This window comes from Fukomys damarensis, unplaced genomic scaffold (assembly GCF_012274545.1).
Source record: "Fukomys damarensis isolate Sample0158 unplaced genomic scaffold, DMR_v1.0_HiC HiC_scaffold_33, whole genome shotgun sequence".
Lineage (NCBI taxonomy): Eukaryota > Metazoa > Chordata > Mammalia > Rodentia > Bathyergidae > Fukomys > Fukomys damarensis.
In genome coordinates this window covers 45,523,584-45,544,855 of record NW_022900945.1, presented here as the reverse complement: position 1 = coordinate 45,544,855, position 21,272 = coordinate 45,523,584, and the positions used below count along the sequence as shown (strand labels likewise).

At 34.2% G+C, this 21,272-nt stretch overlaps 1 protein-coding gene and 1 pseudogene across 1 annotated transcript in view; one reads left to right on the top strand and one right to left on the bottom strand.

Annotated features, from left to right (window-relative positions):
* Positions 1-4,541: 4,541 nt before the first annotated feature.
* The window catches only part of Sycp1 (synaptonemal complex protein 1), an 81,283-nt gene continuing 64,552 nt past the window's right edge, over positions 4,542-21,272 (bottom strand). The window contains exons 29-33 of the mRNA XM_010631215.3: positions 18,446-18,505; positions 16,752-16,931; positions 6,859-6,996; positions 4,856-4,948; positions 4,542-4,760 (exon numbers count right to left, since the gene is read on the bottom strand). Of these exons, the coding sequence (XP_010629517.1) occupies positions 4,626-4,760; positions 4,856-4,948; positions 6,859-6,996; positions 16,752-16,931; positions 18,446-18,505 (606 nt within the window). The 3' untranslated portion in view covers positions 4,542-4,625. The remainder of the gene's footprint in view (positions 4,761-4,855; positions 4,949-6,858; positions 6,997-16,751; positions 16,932-18,445; positions 18,506-21,272) is intronic.
* On the top strand, positions 7,173-8,007 carry LOC104867023 (annotated as a pseudogene).

The window sequence follows — 21,272 nt, the reverse complement described above, 5'->3', positions numbered from 1 at the left end:
AACTTGTTTCTTATACCTGAATAGATGTCTCAACTTGCTCTTCACTCTCTTTTTAAACCCTCCAATCAAACTCTACTGCACTAAAAAGACTATAAGCGAATGTCCTTCACATTAATGACACATTAATCTGTTTTATCTTTGAGCAACATTTAACACAATTTATCACTCCCTCCTCTTTGAAATACTTAACTTCAGGAAACTATAGTTCTGGATTTCCTACTACCACTCTGGCTGATCTTTTGTTTTTGTTTTTTGTGGTTTTTTTTTTTTGGTACCAGGGATCGAACTCGGGTCCCTGCGCTTGCAAAGCAGGCACCGGAACCACTGAGCTAAATCCCAGGCCCTCTGGCTAATCTTTTGATGGCTCCTTCTCATCTGACTTTTTCTCTTTTCTAGATACACTCATTCCTAAAACTGTCAGTGTTTTCATGTAGTCTGATTTTTTTTCCTCATTGAGTTTATTGGTACATTTTAGGTATACAGTACAGTTACATTCATTATTGGGGTCTTGTACCTTTACGTGACAGGTCGTGGTTCTCATTTTTTCCCCTTGTCCCTGCCCTCCCTTCACCCCCTCCTCCCCTCCTCATTTACAAACCCTTTATTTCCATTTTTTCATTTTCTCATATTTTTTCCCTTATTCCCTTTCCCCTACCCTTCCCACCTTCCCTACCCCTGTAGCCCTTTTCTTCCTATTTCACATTGTCAATTATCTCATTAGTATCTTATGTATTATAGCTTTTCACAACAAAATGTTCAGTATTTACACATGTGACTTATTTCACTTGAGTATATCCTCAATATGTACCCATTTTCCTATGAATGAATCTAATTTCTCATTCTTTATGGCTGAGTAGTATTCCATTTATAGAAAAACCACATCTTCTTTATCCAGTCTCCAACTGATGGGCAAATGGGCTATTTCCAAGTTTTAGCTATTACAAACTGTGCCACTATAAACATAGGTGTGCATATATCACCGTGATATGATTCTTTTAATTCTTTTGGAAAGATACCCAGCAGAGGGATGGCTGGGTCAAATGGAACCTCTAGTCTCAGCTCTTTGAGGTATCTCCATATTGATTTCCATAGTGGTTGCACCAGTCTGCACTCCCACCAACAATGGAGAAGGGTGCCTTTCTCCCCATAACCCTGCCAACATTTGTTATTGGTTGATTTCTTGATAGCAGCCATTCTTTGTGGGGTGAGGTGGAATCTGTGTTGTTTTCACCTGCATCTCTCGAATAACCAGTGATGTGGAACATTTTTTCATATATTTATTTGCTGCTTTTACTTGTCTGAGAAATGTGTTCATTTCAGATGCCCATTTTTGAATTGAGTCTTCATATTTGGAGGGGACTGATTGTTTTGAGTTATATATTCTAGATAAGAGCCCTCTGTCTGCCGGCGTGGTGGCACACGCCTGTAACCCCAGCACTCGGGAGGCTGAGGCACAAGTATCCTTGTGAGTTCGAGACCAGCCTGGGCTATATAGTGAGTTCCAGGTCAGTCTGAACTACATAGTGAGATCCTGTCTCAAAAAAAAAAAAAAAAAAGAGCCCTTCGTCTGAGGACCAGCTGGTAAATTTTTTTCCCACATTGTAGGTTGTCTTTTAGTTCGGTTGGTTTCTTTTGCAGTGCAGAAGATGAGATCCCAGTTGTTGATTCTTTCTGCTGGTTCCCGTGCTATTGAGGATGTGTTCGTAAAGTCTTTTCCTATGCTAGTGTCTTCAAGAGTTCTGCCTAACTTATATTCCAGCAAGTTGTGTTTCTTTTTTAATATTTAGATCTTTAATCCACTTTGATTTTAGTTTAGTGCATGGTGAAAGATGAGGGTCTAGTTTTAATCTTTGGCAGGTTGAAATCCAATTTTTCCAACACCATCTATTAAAGAGGCTATCTTGTCTCCAGTGAGGATGGTCAGCTCCTTTGCCAAAGATGAGGTAGCTGAGTACATCTGGAATTGTTTTTGTATCTTCCAGTCTATTCCACTGATCCTCAGGTCTGTTTCTTTGCCAGTACCATGCTGTTTTTATCACAGTGGCTTTGTAGTATAGTTTCAAATTGGAATTGTTATACCCACTGCCATGTCTCTGCTGCCTAGGATGGCTTTTGCTATTCTAGGTCTCTTCTGGTTCCAAATGAATTTTTGGATTATTTTTTCTAGTTCTGTGAAATATACTGTTGGAATTTCAATCAGAATTGCATTGAATCTGTATAGCAGTTTTGGTGGTATGGCCATTTTCACTATGTTGATTCTTCCTATCCAGGAGCAGTGGATAGCTTTCCATTTTCTTATATCCTCTTTGATCTTTTTCAGAGTGCTGTAATTTTCAGTGTAGAGGTCTTTTGCTTCTTTCGTTAGATGGAATCCTAAATACTTCATTTTTTGGGGATGTTATTTGTGTACAAGAAGGCTATTGAATTTTGAGTGTTGACCTTGTATCAGCTACTCTGCTAAAAGTGTCAATTAAGTCTACAAGTCTTTTGGTGGAATTTTTTGGGTCTTCAATGTAGAGTATCATATCATAGTCTGATATCTTTAACTATGATACTGATTCTCAAAACTATCTCTTGTATCTCTTTAACTCTACTCAACATCTCTACTTGGATCTATGATGGATATTTTAAATGTAGCATGCAAAATTCCATTACTCAGGCCAAAAATATTGAAGTTATTCTTGGTTCATTGTCTTTCTCTCATATACCATCTAATCTTCAAAATACAGTAAAACCTTGGTTTGTGAGCATAATTCATACCAGAAACATGCCTGTAATCCAAAGCACTTGTACATCAAAGTGAATTTCCCCAAAATAATGAAAACTCAGATAATTTATTCCAAAAATACTCACAGATTATAATTCTGTATAATAAAGAAAATACAAAATACAAAGAAAAATAAATTAACCTGCACTTAGCTCTAAGATTTTATTTTTTGCACTGAGGATCAAACTCAGGACCTTGTGCTTGTGAGGCAGGTGCAGTGCCACTGAGCTGAATCCCCAGCCCATGGACTTAGCTTTGAAAAATCTTCGTAGCAGGTGTGAAGGAGACAAGAGAGGAGGATTATCATATAGGATGACTTTCAGTATCACTACTAAAGGAATCACTGCTATATTTGGGTGGTGCCTTTCTACAAAAGTTTGCACTGTTTCTCACATTTTACACATCTCTCTAATCTCATTTGAAGTAAGGGATTCCTCCACCTTTTTCTGCTTATCCTTTGCAGATGAGATGTCCTCCATAACCTCTTACTTTTGGGAGACAATTACCCACAATCCCACAGAGACAGGCAAAGAGAGAGAGAACAGAGAGGAAGAGAGATCATGTGACATTAAGCATCATGTACTACTCATATTCTAAGACATATCATTTATAAAGCTAAAATTTATTAGAACTGTTTGCTCATCTTGTGGAATACTCAAAGATTAAGTTACTTGCAATCCAAGGTTTTACTGTACTGTAGATCTAAAGTTGATAATTTTACTCTCCTGTTCACATCCTTATTCAAGCCACTACCATCTCTCACATGCATTACTAAATTAATCACTTTTCCCTATTTTAACAGCCAGAAAGATCCTGTTTAAAACATGTTACTTCACGGCACTTCTTTGTTCAAAATCATCTACTCCACATAATCTGTCCACCCAAACTTAACTCTCAGGCCTTCTGTTTCTTCTATTCTCCTTTATTGCTCACTACCTTCCAGCCACATTGACTTATTTGATGTTCCCCAGATTCATTAAACATATTCTCACCCCCTGGGTCTTTGTATTTCCTGTTCTACCAGGAATGTTCTTCCCTCCTCAGCCTTAGTTTCACTTGTTATTTTCATCATATTTTCACTCAAATATCATTTAAGAGAGGACTTCTCTACCTAAAATGTCAACCTCTTTTATATCCTCTAATAATATTGCATGTTTCCCTTCTCAGTACTTATCATTAGCCAAAATACTGGATGTTTTGGTTATTGTCTTTTTTTTTTAACCAGAATGTAAACTCAAGGAAAAGCAGGTTTACTTTCCTTTCTGTTCACTGTTAATATCCCCAGTATCTAGGATTATAGTTAATTCTTAGTAGATACTCAATAGACATTTATTTAATTCACTTCAGAAAGTCATATGGCTATAAACTTCTTTCTGGTCCCAAAAACAGCCATCTGACAATTTCATGAATACAGTAATCAAAACTGCTTGAGAAGTATAAACCTCTATTAATAAATTCATACAATTTTAAAAGACTATTCTTAAAATTATAATTATAATTTAGTTATTCAAGTATACTCAAAGAATCAATACAAAGCATTTGTTTGCATTCAAAATATTTTAATAGTGAATAAAGAATAAATCTCAATTATGCATTTCTAGTGTTCAAAACTAAAAATGTGAAAACATAATACTAAATAAAGGAAAATAACAAAAGATAATTGTATAATTATCTGAATATAATAAGTGTTCAGATAATATACAGCTATTTCACATTCAGTCTAATATGCAATAATATGAAACATACAAATTTTTATGTAAATTTTTAAAGTCTCAATTTCTAAGTAAAGTTTGACTCTTTGAAAAATAAAGTAACTATTAATTTGATGTTATTAGGTTTCATTGTCACACTGATTTTCTTAAACAAATAACTTTTCTGCTTCCTTTAGTTTTTTTTTTCTGTCCATTTTAGCAACTATAGCCCAACGGTCATCTTGCATTTTTCTCACAGATCCAAATTTGAGCACAGATCCAGGAGTTAGAGATGAAGGAGTCTGAATATAAAATAAAACAAAATCATGGTTTTTTCAATGTTTGTATAAAAAGTCAAGCTTTAAATTTTTTTTCTGAAATATAATTTAAAATCTACCTTTTTTGGTGTTTTGACACAAAGGTGAGAAACAGGTGGATCACTATTATCTTCATACAGTTTGTTCAGTGTGTCTTCCTCAGAAACCATGCTCTAAAGAAAAATACAAAAATACAACTTTGAGGTTCCCTCTTTATTACTTTATTAAAACTTTGACAACATATTATATATGAAAAGAATACAGAATAAAATGAGGAAGAGGAGGCAGAAAAGAGAAAAGAAAGGAAAGAGAAAAAAAGCTGGAAATGTTGCCTAGTGGCACCATGCCTGCCTGCAAGCACAAGGTCCTGAGTTCAAACCCTGGTACGAAAAAAAAAAAGAAGAAGATGGAGGGAAAAACCAAAGAAAGACAAAAAGAAAACCTGTATTTTTATTTGCTTAATATAATCCTGACAACTTATGTGAAATACAAGTGTATAAGGAGTAGTGATTTTCTAAAGATTTCTATTTCAGTGTCAGTCTTTATACTACCACATTCTCTTCCTTCCCTCTTTCCCCATCTTGCTTATTCAACTCACAGTTACACCTCATAATAAGCAATTATAATCCTATTAAACTTGTACTATTGACTATGATCCAGAAATTCCACCTCTGGATATACACCAAAAAGAAATGAAAACAGACTTGAAGAGATAATTGTACACTTGTGTTCATAACACTATTAGTCACAATAGTTAATACATGGAAGAAACCCAAGTGCTCACCAACAGATGAACAGATAAGCAAAATGTTATATATGAAGTGATCAGAGTGAATATTTAATTTTTTAAAGATATTATAATAAAAGATTCATTGCTATTAATTTCTTTCACTTCAAACATATCCCACCATTGCTGCCAATTTCTGAAGCAGTTCTAGATGTCTACTTTCCTAAGTATCTTTAGTTGTGCTTGTTGTGGTGGCTATTCTTTCTTGATAGAATTCTTTGATGAATGACAATTTTGATGAAATGCAATTTACCTATTTTTTTCTATTACCTATGCTTTTAATGTAATATCCCCAAAACTGATGTGTTCAATATCATGGTGATTTCTCTGATGTCTTTTTTCCTAGATTTTTATAGTTTTAGCTCTTCAGTTCAGTTCTTTGCTCCACTTCAAGTTAATTTTTTAATATTGTGTAAGGTAAGGGTTCCACTTCGTTCTTCTCTGTGTGGATATCCAATTTTCCTAGCACCATCTGTTGAAAAAACTGTCCTTTCCCCCACTGAATGGTATTGGAACGCTTATTAAAAATCAATTGCTCTATATGTGAGGGGTTCTTTCTGATCTTATACCAGTACTATATTATTTTAATTACTAGCTCTGTACTAAGTATCAGTGCTAGGATCTCTGAATATTCTGACTTCATCCTTATTTTTCAAAATTGTTTTAGCCATTTGGTACCCTTTGTAAATTAAACATGGAGTACTACTGACTTCCATTTCTGCAGGAAAAAGAAAGACTACTGGGTATTTTCATAAGGATTGCATTTACTCGAGAATGCTTTGGATATTATTGACATCTTAACAACATTAAGTCTTCCAACCCATGAAGAATATCTTTCCATTCATTTAGGTCTTCTTTAATTTTCATTAGTTTTTCTTAGTTAATAACTCAAATTAGAGCTTTCAATACAGCACTGGTAGAAGTGGGCATCCTGATTTACTCTGTATCTTTAGATATATATTTGGCTGTAGAAAGATTAAAATATTTGCCCTTCCTTTAATTTTCAAACATATATAAAAACTCTTTCATAAAGTTCAGATAGAAACAACACAATAATTAATCATCTCATATGCCAACTGTGCTGTATCAATTATTTTCAAATGCATGTTCTCTAAAATTCGGAGAGAAATTATTTTCTCCAAAATGCTTCAAAAGCATAAGGATTCTGTTTTACAGAAAAGTATTACTTTATTTCAGTATTGCAATGTTAAATACTATATACCTATAATATACATATAAACCAAGCAATAACAAAGACAAATAAATGATGCAAACAAATAATAATTATATGTTTACCCAAAGATCCGTAGCTTCTGAACTATCTGAATTAACATCAAATTCAAAGACTTTTCTCTTTTTATTATTTTCTTCAATGAGTTTCTTTTCTTCTCTTTGCTGTATTTGTAGTTTAGCTGGTGTCTTCACAGTATATGACTATCCAAAAATAAAAAGAAATGTATTACCTTACCAAATACAGTATCTATTACTAGTAAAGGATTTAATAAATCATCTCAAGGCAATTTGAGTCTTTAGTAATCAGAGATCTGTATTATTATGGACAAGTATATAGGGTAGAAATTTTGGATAAGGATTTAATTCACATGTTTTTTGATACTAGAAACTTTCTTCAAAAGTTCACAATTGTAGTGGACCCCTCTTGGTCACAGTTAGCACTAGCCGTAGCTCACCTCACTCTCAACCCCCTAGTTCCCCCAGCCTCCAGCTCCATGGAGAGGATCAAGCTGATCCAGAAGTCCAAGCTGGCCAAGCAATCCATGCACTATGATGACATAGCCACCTGCTTGAAAGTGGTGACCAAGCAGGCCACCAAGCTGTCCAACAAGGAGCTCTTAGTGACCTATAAGTACATGGTTGGGGGCTGCCAGTCAGCCTAAAGGGTCATCTGGAGTATCCAGAAGAAAACTAACACCTCCAATGAGAAGTTTTAGATGACCAAGGACTATTGAGAGAAAGTGGAGTCAGAGATGCGGTCCATCTCTGCACTATGATTGTGGAATTGTTGGATAAGTATTTAATAGTCAATGCAACTAATCCAGAGAGGAAGGTCTTCTATCTGAAAATGAAGGGAGATTACTTCCGATACCTGGCTGCAGTTGTATGTGGTGAAGACTGAAAACAAACAAAAGATAATTCCCAAGGAGTTTACCAAGAGGCAGTTGATAAAAGCAAGAAAAAGATGCAGCCTGCACACCCATTCTGCCTGGGGCTGGCTCTTAACTTTATTTTACTATGAGATCCTTAATAACCCAGAGCTTGCCTGCAAACTGGCTAAAACAGCTTCTGATGAGGTCACTGCACAGCCTGATACACGGAATGAAGATTCCTACAAAGACAGCACTTTCATGATGCCATTGCTCAGAGACAACACTATGGACACCAGATAGCACAAGAGAAGAATGTGACAGAATAAGGGACCAAAACTAAGTGCACACAGGGTATCATCCTTCTTCCCATCAAGAAACCTTTTTACACATCTCCATTCCTTACTTCTCTTGGATTTCCTATACCAAAACCTGTTCATGTGTATGTAAGCAGCTGTTTCTAGTCTTTTTACACCGCAGCTTTTAGAAAACTCCATTCCTTGGTTTGTGTTTTTGTCTTGGCCTCCCTGATGTGCAGTTACTGCTGTAAAAAAGTATTAATAGCTTCATCTCATATAAATGTAAGTAACTTACATTATTTATGGAGAGGACTAAAAATGTATTGGTATTTAAGTAATCTGAACCAGTTCTGCAGTGACTGTGTTTTGTATTACTGTAAAGATAAGATGAAAATGTACTTAATTACAATTTAGAGTGTTCTACATAACTTCTCAATTTCTACATTCCCTCCTTTTCTCTTCTTTGGGGGTTTCCTTTCAGTAAGCAACTTTTCAATCTTCCTGCTGTGTTCCTTTTCAGTAGAAATCCAGAAGTATTAGACTGAATAGGAAAGTACTTAGTATCTCTGGGCTTGGGGTCACAAATTGAAAAGCCTCCTGTATCATGTTTGATGAAGGTCATGTCTGTCTGTGACAACAGGAGTTTCCTTATTCAGCTTCATTTACTGATGTTTAAATTGACAACTTCCCTTTCCAATAAAAATTCACATATACCTCCAAAAAAAAAAGTTCACAATTGTAGATTTTCTTTATCCTTCCCTTCAACTTACTGAAATTTTTTCTTTAAGTGTTGTTAAAAGAAAAAGACTTCTACTCTAGTTGCACTCTTTAAAGAATACTAAAAAATAGACTCCTAACTCTAGTTTCAGCAATCAATAAAGAACTTTAAATTGTCTAATCATAATTAAGAACAAAGAATTGAGTGAACTTTGTCTCTCTACAAAAGTGAAGAACTATGTTGGTTTATACTAGATTAGTAAAATAATTCACATTGGTCAGGGTTTAGTATTTTGTTATACCATAATTTTTACAATTTAAGAGACCTTTAGAAAGTAAGATCAGTGATATAAGCAAAGCTGACAGAATAAGGAGTACTTCCACACAGAAGCAATAAAAATACTAGTAAAACAGCCAGAATTTTTTCCATAACTCTGGGGATTAAAAAAAGGGTTTTCAGCCACCTGGGGTTTATTGAATTTCTCTGATTCCATTCCTGATCACTAGCTCTACATTATCTTTAAAAAACAACTGCCTGCCAGGCATGGCAGCACATGCCTGTAATCCCAGCACTCGGGAGGCTGAGGCAGGAGGATCCTGTGAGTTTGAGACCAGCCTCTACTACATAGTGAGTTCCAGGTCAGTCTCAACTACATAGTGAGACTCTGTCTCAAAAAAACAAACAAACAAACAAACAAAAAACTGCCTAAGTTCCTGGTGTAGCCTCACAGCCAACCAACAGAAGAGGAGTAGAATAGTTTCAAAGCTTTATTTCTGAATAATTGTCCTTTATTTAACCTATCTGGTTGTTGTCTGAAAAACCTCACTTACCAAGCTCACTATATATGACCTGAGAGCTCACTAGGGGCAAAAAGTTTCCTTCCCAAGCACTGTTTGTGGGATTAGAAGGTAGCATTTATCAAAAGCGTAAGTTAGTGTTTCAACTTTGCTGCAATCTGAAGCAGTAACAGAGCAAACAAAAGACTAATCAAAAATCTTAAATGGAAAGCTGAAATATGAGATATCCATAGAAGCTTTGAGAAATTCTGACATATTCCTAGATATATAAAAGGATACATATGTGCATGGCTGTGCAAAAACTCAGGAAAGATATAAGAATCCTTATGCTTTCACTACTGGCTGATCTTGAGTTAACACAAACAGAAATTGGCAGGAAACAGAGTTATCAAGTTCCTGAGTGTTGAAAGGATGCCTTTATAGGTACATAGAACCTGCTGGAAAAGATTGGGAGATTTATTGATTCCAGGCATATAAAGATATTTCTATCAAAACATTAGGTGAAAAATGAGCTTACAAAGCAGAAACTTTGGTGGCACTCCCAACAACGAATACAAATTTTATAGGATTATTTTTTAGAAGTCAAAAACTCAAAACTACAACAAGCAGAAATACCAGAAAACTATGCAAATAGGGAAAAATTTCATTTCCAGAGCTGTCACATTATGTTATTTTTTCTTTTTATTGAGTTTATTGGTACAATCTAGGTATACAATACAGTTACATTCATCATTGGGATCCTGTACCTTTACATAATAGGTCTTGATTCCCATTTTTCCCCTTGTCCCTGCCCTCCCTTCAGCCTCACATTATGTTATTTTAAATGTCTAGTTTTCAACATAAAGCAAGAATGTGTGGCTCATGTAGAAAAAGAAAGAAGCAATTGACAGAATATGTCCCCAAGGAATCCTAGACATTGGAATTACTAGACCAAGATTTAAAACCTATGTCTCAGGAACTAAAGGAAAGCATTAAGACAATGGGAAAAACAATAGAGTCAAAAATTATAAAATGAGCCAAAGAGAAATTCAGGAAATGAAGGGTATAACTGAAATTTTAAAAATTCACTACAGGGGCTCAACAGCAGACTTGAGCATGTAGAAGAATGAATCTATGAACCTAAAGGCAGTTCAATTGATACTGTTTAGTTTTGAGAAATAGGAAAAGAAATTTTTAAAAGTAAATAGAGGCTTAGAGATTTGTGGGACATCATCAAACTCACTAACATTCATTTACTGGGAATTTCAGACTAAGAGCAGAGTTAAGACAAAAGTAATGTTTAAAAAGAAAAAAGGCTGAAACCACTCAAATTTGATAAAAACATGTATCACTACATCCAAGAAGCTCAACAAACTCCAAGATAAATAATATGAGAACTTCATCCAGACACATCATAAACTGTCAAAAGCCAAAACCAAAAATATGGAAAGCAATGAGACAAGTAACTCATCATGTATGAAGGATCCTTAAAAATACTGACAGCTGATTTAACATTAGAAACCATAGAGTGACAATCACCAAATAATTTTATGTTCATCAAAACTGTCCTTCAAAAATGAAGGAAAAAAATAATACATTTCTAAATAAATTAAAACTGAGAGGATTTGTCATTTAATATACTTCTCTATCCTATACTACTACTATCAGACAAAATAAACTATAAAACAAAAGTTGTGGCAAAAAAGGACTTTTTTTTAAGAACAAAAGGGTTAATCCATCAAAATATTCTATAAACACACACGTAGATCACACTATAAACACATGTAGTAGAACGAAAAACTAAATACAAAGATTGTTTCCTGTATCCCCTAGATGCAACTACTGAGATGCAAAAGTACAAATTTGTAGTAGAAAACAATGGGATGAGTTGTTGTAACCCAATGTTTTGCCCTTGGGGTTGTTCTACTTGTTACTGAAAGTAGAATATTGGAGTCTCTAACTACTAATGTTGAATTAATGTATTTACTCACTTGTTACAATGAACAGCAACGTCTATACAAGTGTGCAAAAGTGTCAAGCCATGATTTTTACCTACATAACATTCTTGTCTAACAGGTTTTACATATGTTTACATGAGCATCACAGGGGGAAAAATACACCCACAGTACTCTTCTGTTAATGAAAATATGAATTTTATCATAATAGATGATATGGGTGTGACTCACAATAGCTGCACTTAGAGAAAGTAAAACCCATCTGTGTATTTACCCACTTGGCAGATGAATGGCAAGGAGCTCCAAAGCAGCAGCAAGTGAACTTTATCTATGAAATGCTCATTGCTAAATTTCTGTGCATTTAATGTTTGGGGTTTTTTAAGTTTTATTACATTTATTACATTCATTACAATGGCACATGAAAAAACAGATGTGCAAATTTTAGTGGAGGTCAAAAGTGAATCATCAGATTACTCATAGATAGGTGATAAAAAGGACAATGACTTAGATGTTGGCCATATGAGCCAAAGTTCCCAGGATGGTAAAATGGAGCAAGAATTGACTGATACAAAGGGAATGCAGCTCTCCTTGATTCAGATGATGAAGAAAACAGCAATATGAGTACATATTTGACAAGATGAAATGTTAAAAAGTGGTCACACAACCAAATGGAATGATCCAATGTGAAAACTAAGTTCAAAAATATAGTGAGGATCTTGTAAAAAAAAAAATGACAGCACTGAAATTCAATGTTGGAAATTGTAAAAATGCTACAAGATGTTGTGAAATAAAGAAAGGCCAAAATACAATATAAAATGCTCTGTATGCACCAATATCTGTATTCAAAAATATATTTATTACAACGCCTCACTAACTGAACTGAAAGCATTCAGAGGTCTGCTGTATTTAGCAAGGATTTCTCATGGTAATCACAGGAATGTAAAAAAGACACAGAAAAGCAATGGGTCAAAATATGACATAAAAATGTATGCCCTTGTAGATGTGAAAATTTATGCTTTCAATTTAGAAATTTATCCTGGAACTCAACCACCAGGTCCTTATTCATATAGTAATAAACTAAATGATGTTTCAAACAGACTTGTTGCTCCCATCTCCCAAACTAATCGAAAGGTGACATCTGTCAATTGGTTTACCAGTTTCAGGTCAAAGTTACATTTGCTAACAACATAAACTGACCATCATAGGATCTGTATACAGGAACAAAGCAGAAATTCCAAATGCAATTTTGCAATTTCAAAACAAAATTGTACAGTATAATCTTTAAATTTTAGAAAAATATAATATTGGTCTCATATATGGCCAAGAAAAACAAATTGGTACTGATGATGTCAATAGTGCACAATGATGGAAAGACTGATAGGGAAACCTCAACAAAATGGAAGCTTGAGATGGAAACTTTCTACAACAAAACCAAAGGTGAAGTAGATATCGATGAGTTATGTGGCAACTGTGATGTTACTCAAAACACAAAATATTGGCCAATGGTTGTGTTCTGCTCAATCCTAACATATGTGGCATTGTTTCATAGTTTACAAAGAAAATAACAAGTACAAGATATCACAGAGAATTTTTTTTAGAGGATTGGTACTGGAACTCATAAGAGATCATTTATAGCAGAGGAAAAACAAAATGTTTCCGTGCAGGCCACTATGCAAAAAAATTGTGGAGCACAATGGTGAGCTGACAGGTGAATAGGCAGATGCAGCATCTCAAAGACCTACTATGATAACAGGAAAACAAAAGATGTCCACTGTGCACTACAAGAAAGGGCAGAAAAATAAAACATACATGCTATCAGTATAAGTGATACTTATGTATGGAACATGCAATTTTCATTTATGAAGACTTGGGTGTGCCAGGTAAAACAAAGATTATTTCTGTGGTGGATTTTTGTTTGTATTTACATTGTGGTTCACATAGGTTTTTATTTCTGATGCTATCTTATAGGTTTTGTAAGCAAGTAAACAGCTAATGTGAAAATGCTGGTGTCTATTCTAAACCCTCATTACATATTTGATATTTTATTTTATTGATTTTTATTTTCTTGCTAAGTACATATTGTACAATATATAGTAGGAAACTCCTGACCAAACAGGAATACAAAAGAGGTGACAAGAACAGCCTGCCACACAGTAAAGGAAAGAAAGTGAGCTAGGTGCATGAAAAATGCAGTTGTCATGTGTGAAGACTGCCTTGGGTATGACAAATGAAGCAAAGATTCTCTCTGTGGTGCATTTTTATTTGTATTTAGATTATATTTCACATGGATATTTATTTCTGATGTTATCATTAAGGCTTTGTAAGCAAGTAAACATGCGATGTGAAAATTTTATCTATTCTAAGCCCTCATTACATATTTGATATTTTATTTTATTGCTATCTTATTTTCCTAAGTTCATGTTGTACAAGATAGTAAGAAGCTCATAACAAAAGAGAGTCAACAAGAGAGGTGACAAGAACTACATGCCTCACAGGAAAGGAAAGCTAAGCACCTGTGCTGTCAGTGTAAGCAAGACATATGCATGGAACATGCAGTTATCATGTGTAAAGACTGCCTTGAGTGTTAAAACTGAAGCAAAGGTTACATTTGTTGTAGAGTTCTACTGGTATTTTTATTGTAGTTCATATAGGAATTTATTTCTGATGCTATCTTTTAAATGTTGTAAGCAAGTACACAGCTGATGTGAAAATGTTGATGTTTATTCTAAACACACAATACATATTAAGAATTTAATACTTTATTTCATTGATACTTTATATTTTGGTTAACTATACATTTATAGTATAAGAATCTCCTGCCAAAACAGTAAGACCAGCAAGACGTCAAGTATGTCCTACAAAAAGGCCAGGAAAGCAAAACACATGTGCTGTCATTGTAAGCAATATGTGTGTATGGAATGTGCTGCTGTTATGTATGAAGACTACCATGTGATAATTGAATTAAAGATTATTTTTTGTAGGGCTCTACTGGTCTTATCATTGTAGTTCATATAGTAATTTATTTCTGCAGTTATTTTTTAGACTGCATACACCAAAAAAGTTGATGTTGAAAATTTTTATGAATATTCAATAAATATTAAAAATTCAATACTTCATTTTTATTTTTTCCTGTTAAGTACCCATTGTTTAATATACTAACCTCAAAATTAAAATTAATAATTCAACAAGAGAAATATTCCAAATAATAAACGTATTACATATCCACATTTCTATGCCTTTATGTCAAAATTTGCATTATGTCCCTTAGCTAAACAGCAAATAAACAGAAAAAAGAATACTTTAAAATTCTATGAACCAATCATATATTTAGGAAATACACACACAAACAAAAACAGCACTCTCTTAAATGATCAATGGGTCAAAGAATAGTTGTAAGGAAGTTAGAAAATACTTTGAGCAAAATTGTGGGATGCAGTGAAATCAGTACTTTGAAGGAAATGTCTAACTATTATCTTCATTATAAATTAATGGAAAAACTATGAAATCCAAATAAAGGCTTAAGTTTAGTTAAGAGTAACAATACTTTGTAGGATTTTTTATTTTGACAAATGTACTATGGTAATGTAAAATGTTAAAATGGGGAAAACAGGGTGAGGAATATACAGGATTTCTCTATACTATCCTTTGCTCTTTTTCTATAAATTCAAATTAACTGACCAAAAAAAGTTTATTTTTTTAAAAAGGTAGCCACGCTCACTAGAATGGCTAAATTTTAAAAGATTCATTAAAAATATGGATGATAAAGCTACTGAAGCACTAGAAATCTCATTCACTGTTAGTTATGATGTAAACTGGTATAATCACAAAATATGAATGGCAATATATACTAAAAGAGAGTAGATGTATAAGCTATAACCTAACAAATTTCTTCCTAAGTACATAATAACACTATTCATAAAGGTCCAACCTAGAAGCTACCCAACTGTCCCAACTGTTTGTTAACAATGCTACTTATAAACTGTGATACAGGGCCGGGGATTTAGCTCAGCGGTTCAGTGGCCTGCCTTGCAAGCACAAGGACCCAAGTTCAATCCCCGGTACCAAAAAAAAACTGTGATACAGTCACATAGTGGAAGTAAAAATAAGTATAAGTTCAAGCAAAAATATAGATGAGTACAATACTAAATGAAAGAAGTACCCATAAAAATACATATTATATGATTCCATCGTAGAAAATGCCAAAAATAGGTACTTCTGATATTAGAAGTGAGACAATAATTAGCCTTGAAAATGAGACTAGTGATTAGAAGGGGGAATAAGCAGCTCTTTTGAAGTGATAGCAATATTCTGTGTTTTAATCTGGATATTATTGATAAGGTTATGCTTGGTTTATTTTATTTTGAATACTTAAGATCTGTGCATTTTACTTAAAAATATTTCAACTAAAATTTTTAAAGAGAGTTCTTTTTAAATAGAGATTACGATTACTACACATTTTGTAAATTGTGGTAGTAAATATAACTGAATAATTATAAATAAATGCTTTTCTAAGCTGTATATTTTACTAATTTTCATTATTTTCATAAGTAAAGCTGGAGAAAAGTACAAGCAATACATAAACTAAAAAAAGCAAACTATGAGGCCCGATCCTTCTCTAGATCTTGTTTAATATACACCTTTCTTTTTCCCAATTAGCTTAAGGAAACAGAAAGAAAGGCATGAAATTTCAGCTTAGAGGAGTAGAGACACATTGGAATACTCAACCTCAACTCCCAAGAGAAGTGAGGCAAAAATGCCAACGGTACCTTCGAGAAGGAAAGACTGACATCTCATTTCCTAGTAGGATATAAACAAAAGTGGCAAATTTGCTTTTCTGTTTTTGGGTCTAACTGAGCAGAGGAAAAGGAAATAGAAACTAATGGCAGGGAGGAAAGAAGGGTCAGAAGAAGAAAAGTCTTCATTGTCACTTAGCATGGCCAGGGTGTAAGAATTCCCCATGGATTAAACAAACATATGGAAGACAGCTAAAACCTTGCTATGGTACCTGCTCCAATATGATTGATAAAGGGCTCTAGAAGAAAGGTGATATGAGGTAAGCAGCAAAAGGAAATAACTGGATATTGTAAAACAACAAGTTAAAACCAGATTTCCCACAGCACTTACACATTGGAAAATAATTAGCAAATTATAGAATCTGTCCAATATGCCATTTTGGACTTATGGCATAGTAAAAATGAAATTATTTCATGCTGACACAACATAAAAATTGAATATTTCAAGAAACTATATGTGTAATACTAGACATAATAGTATAAGATACCAGAACCTTCTTTTTAATTAATACAAAGTATTACTACTATTTTGGAAATGTTACCAACCTTTGGTACTGGTATAGACAAATCACTTTCGGTAGATGTCCACATATAGTCTCTTTTATCTTTGGATTTACCATAATCAATTGATAAGAAATTTTGAGATACATTTTGTATAGGACTTGTTTTAGAATCAAATTTCCTGTAGCTAGTTTCAAATGTTTCCCATGAAGATGTTTGCGTTTTCTGCATTAAACAAAAGTGAATAAAAACATCATTAAAATTAAGTGTTGTTTTAATTATTTCTTTAAATTGCAGCAACTAGTAGAATATGAAAATAAACTGGAATTTATCCACAAATGTTATTAAACATTGTAGTGACAATTATTATTAAATTAATTAAATGGGAATACTTGTCCATTTAAGATGAACTGACAATTTCTCACAAACCAAAAGAAGTCTGCACTCATTAAAGAATATTTATCTCTCTTCATAATACATCAAGAAACACGATTCCTTACAAGTTACATTCACTTCTAAATGTTGTATTTCCAGTGATTTACTTGCACAGGCATGCACATTTTCCACTGCATTTTTTTTAACACATATAGCATTTACTCCATGCCAAACCTGGTGTTTCCCTCCTACTTTAGGCAGTTCCCCTACAGTAACATTCCTAACTTCTAACCACCTTAGAGGAAGAACAATAACTTAATGTGATTAGTGAATGTGGAAGAAGAAACAATACAGATGGGTATGGCATCACATAGCAGCAGGAGGATCACTGTGAGTTGGAGGCCAGCCTGGACTACATAGTGAGTTCAAGGCCAGTCTGAACTACATATCTAGTCCCTATCTCCAAAAAAAGAAAGAGAGAGAGATAAAGAGAGAAAGAGAAACCGAATGTAATATAGCCCCTTCCTTATGAATACAATATAGCCCTTTCCTTATGCCACCTCTTCATCCCAAACAAGAAAAACACACTATCTGCTCTGCTTCTTTAGGTCTGTTCTGGTCAAGTTCTACTTATGAAACAGTAGGTAATTTTGTATAATCTGTAGTTTCAAGACTAAGAAATTCTCTTGATTCCAGTTAAAAATTATATGCTTTAATATTAATTCATTAACAATAAAAATATTCTGTTGGTTCTCCTTTGTTGTTCTCAATTGGTTGGTTCAGAACTTGAGCACAAATGACCAAAATTAACTGATTTGGTTGATTTTTGAGACAGGCTCTCACCATGATGCCCAAGGCTGGCCTCAGGCTCAAAGCAATCATCCTGCCTCAACCTCCTGAGTGCTGAGATTACAGGTGTATATCACCATGTCCACCTGAGAATGTCATTTATTTATCCCTCTCAAAACTCAAATCAGATATAATCTAAATATAAGCTTTAGGAGGTTTTTGTTTAGTACTGGGGAAAGAACCAGGATCTTGCAAGATAGGCAAGCACTCTACTACTGAGTTATACTTCCTCCAAGCTTTAGAATTTTTAATGAAAATATTCTCCATCAAATATTAGAAATCTTTCAAGAGGAAATACAGAATTATCTAATTTAAGCTAATCTATGATATGAATTATAGACTAAGTCTCCAAATGAGAAATGTTTTAAAATTTTAGCTGATTTTAATAGTAAGAAATAATTTAAGAAATGAAATTATGAGATATTTTAGATGTGTTCCTACTTAAAAATTATTTCTATGTAAATTTCAGTAAGTGAATTATGTAAATCAGAAACAAAATTATATAAATCTCTTACCTTGTCTTTTTTTTCTTTCAGAGTAACTGTGTTTGCTTGTATCTCTCTTTTGAGTTTTTCCTATTAAAAATAAATATAAAATTTGCACAAGATAATCACTATCATCATAAATGAATATTCTTACTATGAAAACCTCCCCTAATAACTATTAATAAAGAAAGAAGACTAACTTCTCAATCTTATAAAAATAACAAAAAGAAAAACATTAGCTTCTGTCTACAGAGTTGTTACTTGGTTTATTCTCTTTATTCTGATGTGTCTCTGATGTATAATTATAAAAAATAAGTCTTTTAAAACTCTTAATCTCAACTTTATTTTGAAATTAAGTGGTGAACAAGATTAAAGTAAGGGATCTGGACAAATAACTAGACTATGAAGAGTTGCAAAGAAATCCAAACTGTTATGGGCCTTTAGAAGCTAAATCATTTCTTTCCCTGCACACTGAGAAAATATACTTTTTCAAGTGGGACTATGAAATGAACAAAATTTCAATATGAGATAAATAAGATGAAGGAGAAAGGAAAAAAGATGCTAAGAAGCAAAGATAATCACATGAATAATACAAAAGAAAATACTTAGTAAATAATATATAACTTCGCTAAAGGATTAGGCAAGTGTATAAAAGCAGTCAAGATAAAAATGAAAAGAGATGTCACAGTGGGAAGTACGATAAACTATAGATTCACTCATCAGGAAAAATGAAATTAAAATTTAGTATGCCTATAATATGATAAACATCTGTAGAACATAATTGTTGCAATCCAGGTAGCTATGAAGTTCTCAGAGAAGGGACATTACTCCCATATGTGGAACTTGAGATAATAAAACATACTTTCCCTGTCCATAAAGCCTATATTAAACTCTATCTTTGCTAAATGCCTTATGTATAAGATGGTATATCTCCCAGAATATTGCTCCTAACCACAGAACTCACTTCACTACAAAAGGAGCTGGCTGATTTAATAGTATATACTGTTGTTTGTTTGTGTCTGGCTCTTGTTATGTAGTTCAGCTGGCCTTGTACTCACTATGTAGTCCAGACTGGCCTCAAACTCCTGTTCATCCTCCTGCTTCAGTTTCTCAAGTTCTGGGATTACAGTTATGTACTACCTCTCCCACTATATTTACTGTTTTTATTATGCATTCTACCATCCAGCAATAGTTGATCTTTAGTTATAATGACAACTGGGGACTATGCTAAGAGGATAAAATGTGGTATTCTTCAACAAAGTATATTTGCTAAACTAGCAATACTACATTGACTCTAAGAATATTTCGGCTTCCAGAGGACAAAAGGAGAAAGCACAGACTTCCAGAAAGATGGTAAAGTAGTTAGCAGTGCAAAATCAGCCTCTCTGAGAACAGGAGACCAGATGCTAGAGTACAGCAACTTGGGAAAGAGGGGGAAGGTGGAGTCCCGAGACCCAGGAAGGTTTTGCAGGGAGAACAAACTAGAGCCCACAAGGAAAGTGAAGTGACAAACATCAACGCAGACGCAGTGCAAGAGAGGAGGCTCATATAGGAAAATGGATACATTTTTAGGATATACTCCTAAGTGAAATAAATAAGTCACACATGTGTAAATACAGAATAGTTTCTCTGGTGTGAAAAACTATAATAGTACTCAAGATCCTACTGGGGATAATTAACAATGTGAAATAGCAAGAAAAGGGGTAAAGGTGTAGGGAAAGTGGGAAGGGTAGGGGAAGGGGAATAAGGGAAAAGAAAAAAATGTGAGAAAATGAAAAAATGGAATTAAAGTGTTTGTAAATGGGGAGGGGAGGAGTGGGTGAAGGGAGGGCAGGGATATGGGGGAAAAATGAGAACCAAGACCTGTCATGCAAAGGTATTAGATCCCAGTAATGAATGTAACTTTTCTGTATACCTAGAATGTAGCAATAAACTCAATTGAAAAAAAAAAGAGGAGGCTCATGTCCACAGAGTTGCAGTGCGGGACCATGGAGGTCTCCACAGAGAAATGCAACAGTGGAGCAGAGCAGTGGATGTGATGGGCTGTAGCGGCTGTTGAGTGACTCTAATCCAAACATCCCTAGGAGAGAGTGATTGACTGGATGACATTTAGGGGTAGGTCTAACTAAACCCGGGACTTGAAGCAGCTATGGGTTGGCTTCATCTTGGAGCTCCAAGTGTCTAGGTGAGGCACAGTCCTAGAAGAAGCCCAGGATTGGGTAGCCAAGATCAAACAAGGAAGAAACACCCACAGTGTTATGGGGTGAACAAATCAGGATACAGCGCATAAGCAGACCAGGATCAGCCTGAACTTCTGCAGAGTTGAATCGGCACTCAACTGTATTTCCACTGCAAGCTTGCTGAGATTATATAGCACCCTGCCCTAATACTATTTCTACTTGCCAGGATCATACAATACAGATTGGGCTCTGTCTGCTTCCTTGGCCTACCAGTGACAGCAGAGACATGCCTTGAAGTGGACATGACTACAAAACTGTAGAGACACTGGGAGATAACAATAGGCTTAAAATCACAGAGAAATCTCCTTTTTTAATTGCATATTTTTGTTTTTTCATGAGTATGAACATTGTTTTTAGTTTTTATGTATTGTTTAGGTCTTGTTTTTGTTTCTTCTTTGTTTCCTACCTGTCTCCTTCTCCAATCTCCAAAAGCTTTAAGTAATCTCCCTTTGTTCTTCAAACTTGCTTCTAATCTCTTTCTCTATTTCTGTTTATTGCTCCCACCCCTTTTAAATTTTCTCCCCAGAAGGTAAAATTACTCAATTGAGGGGACATTTACTATATATAATTTTAATGAGATTAAATTAATAAAATATTAATAAACATTAAAATAAAAT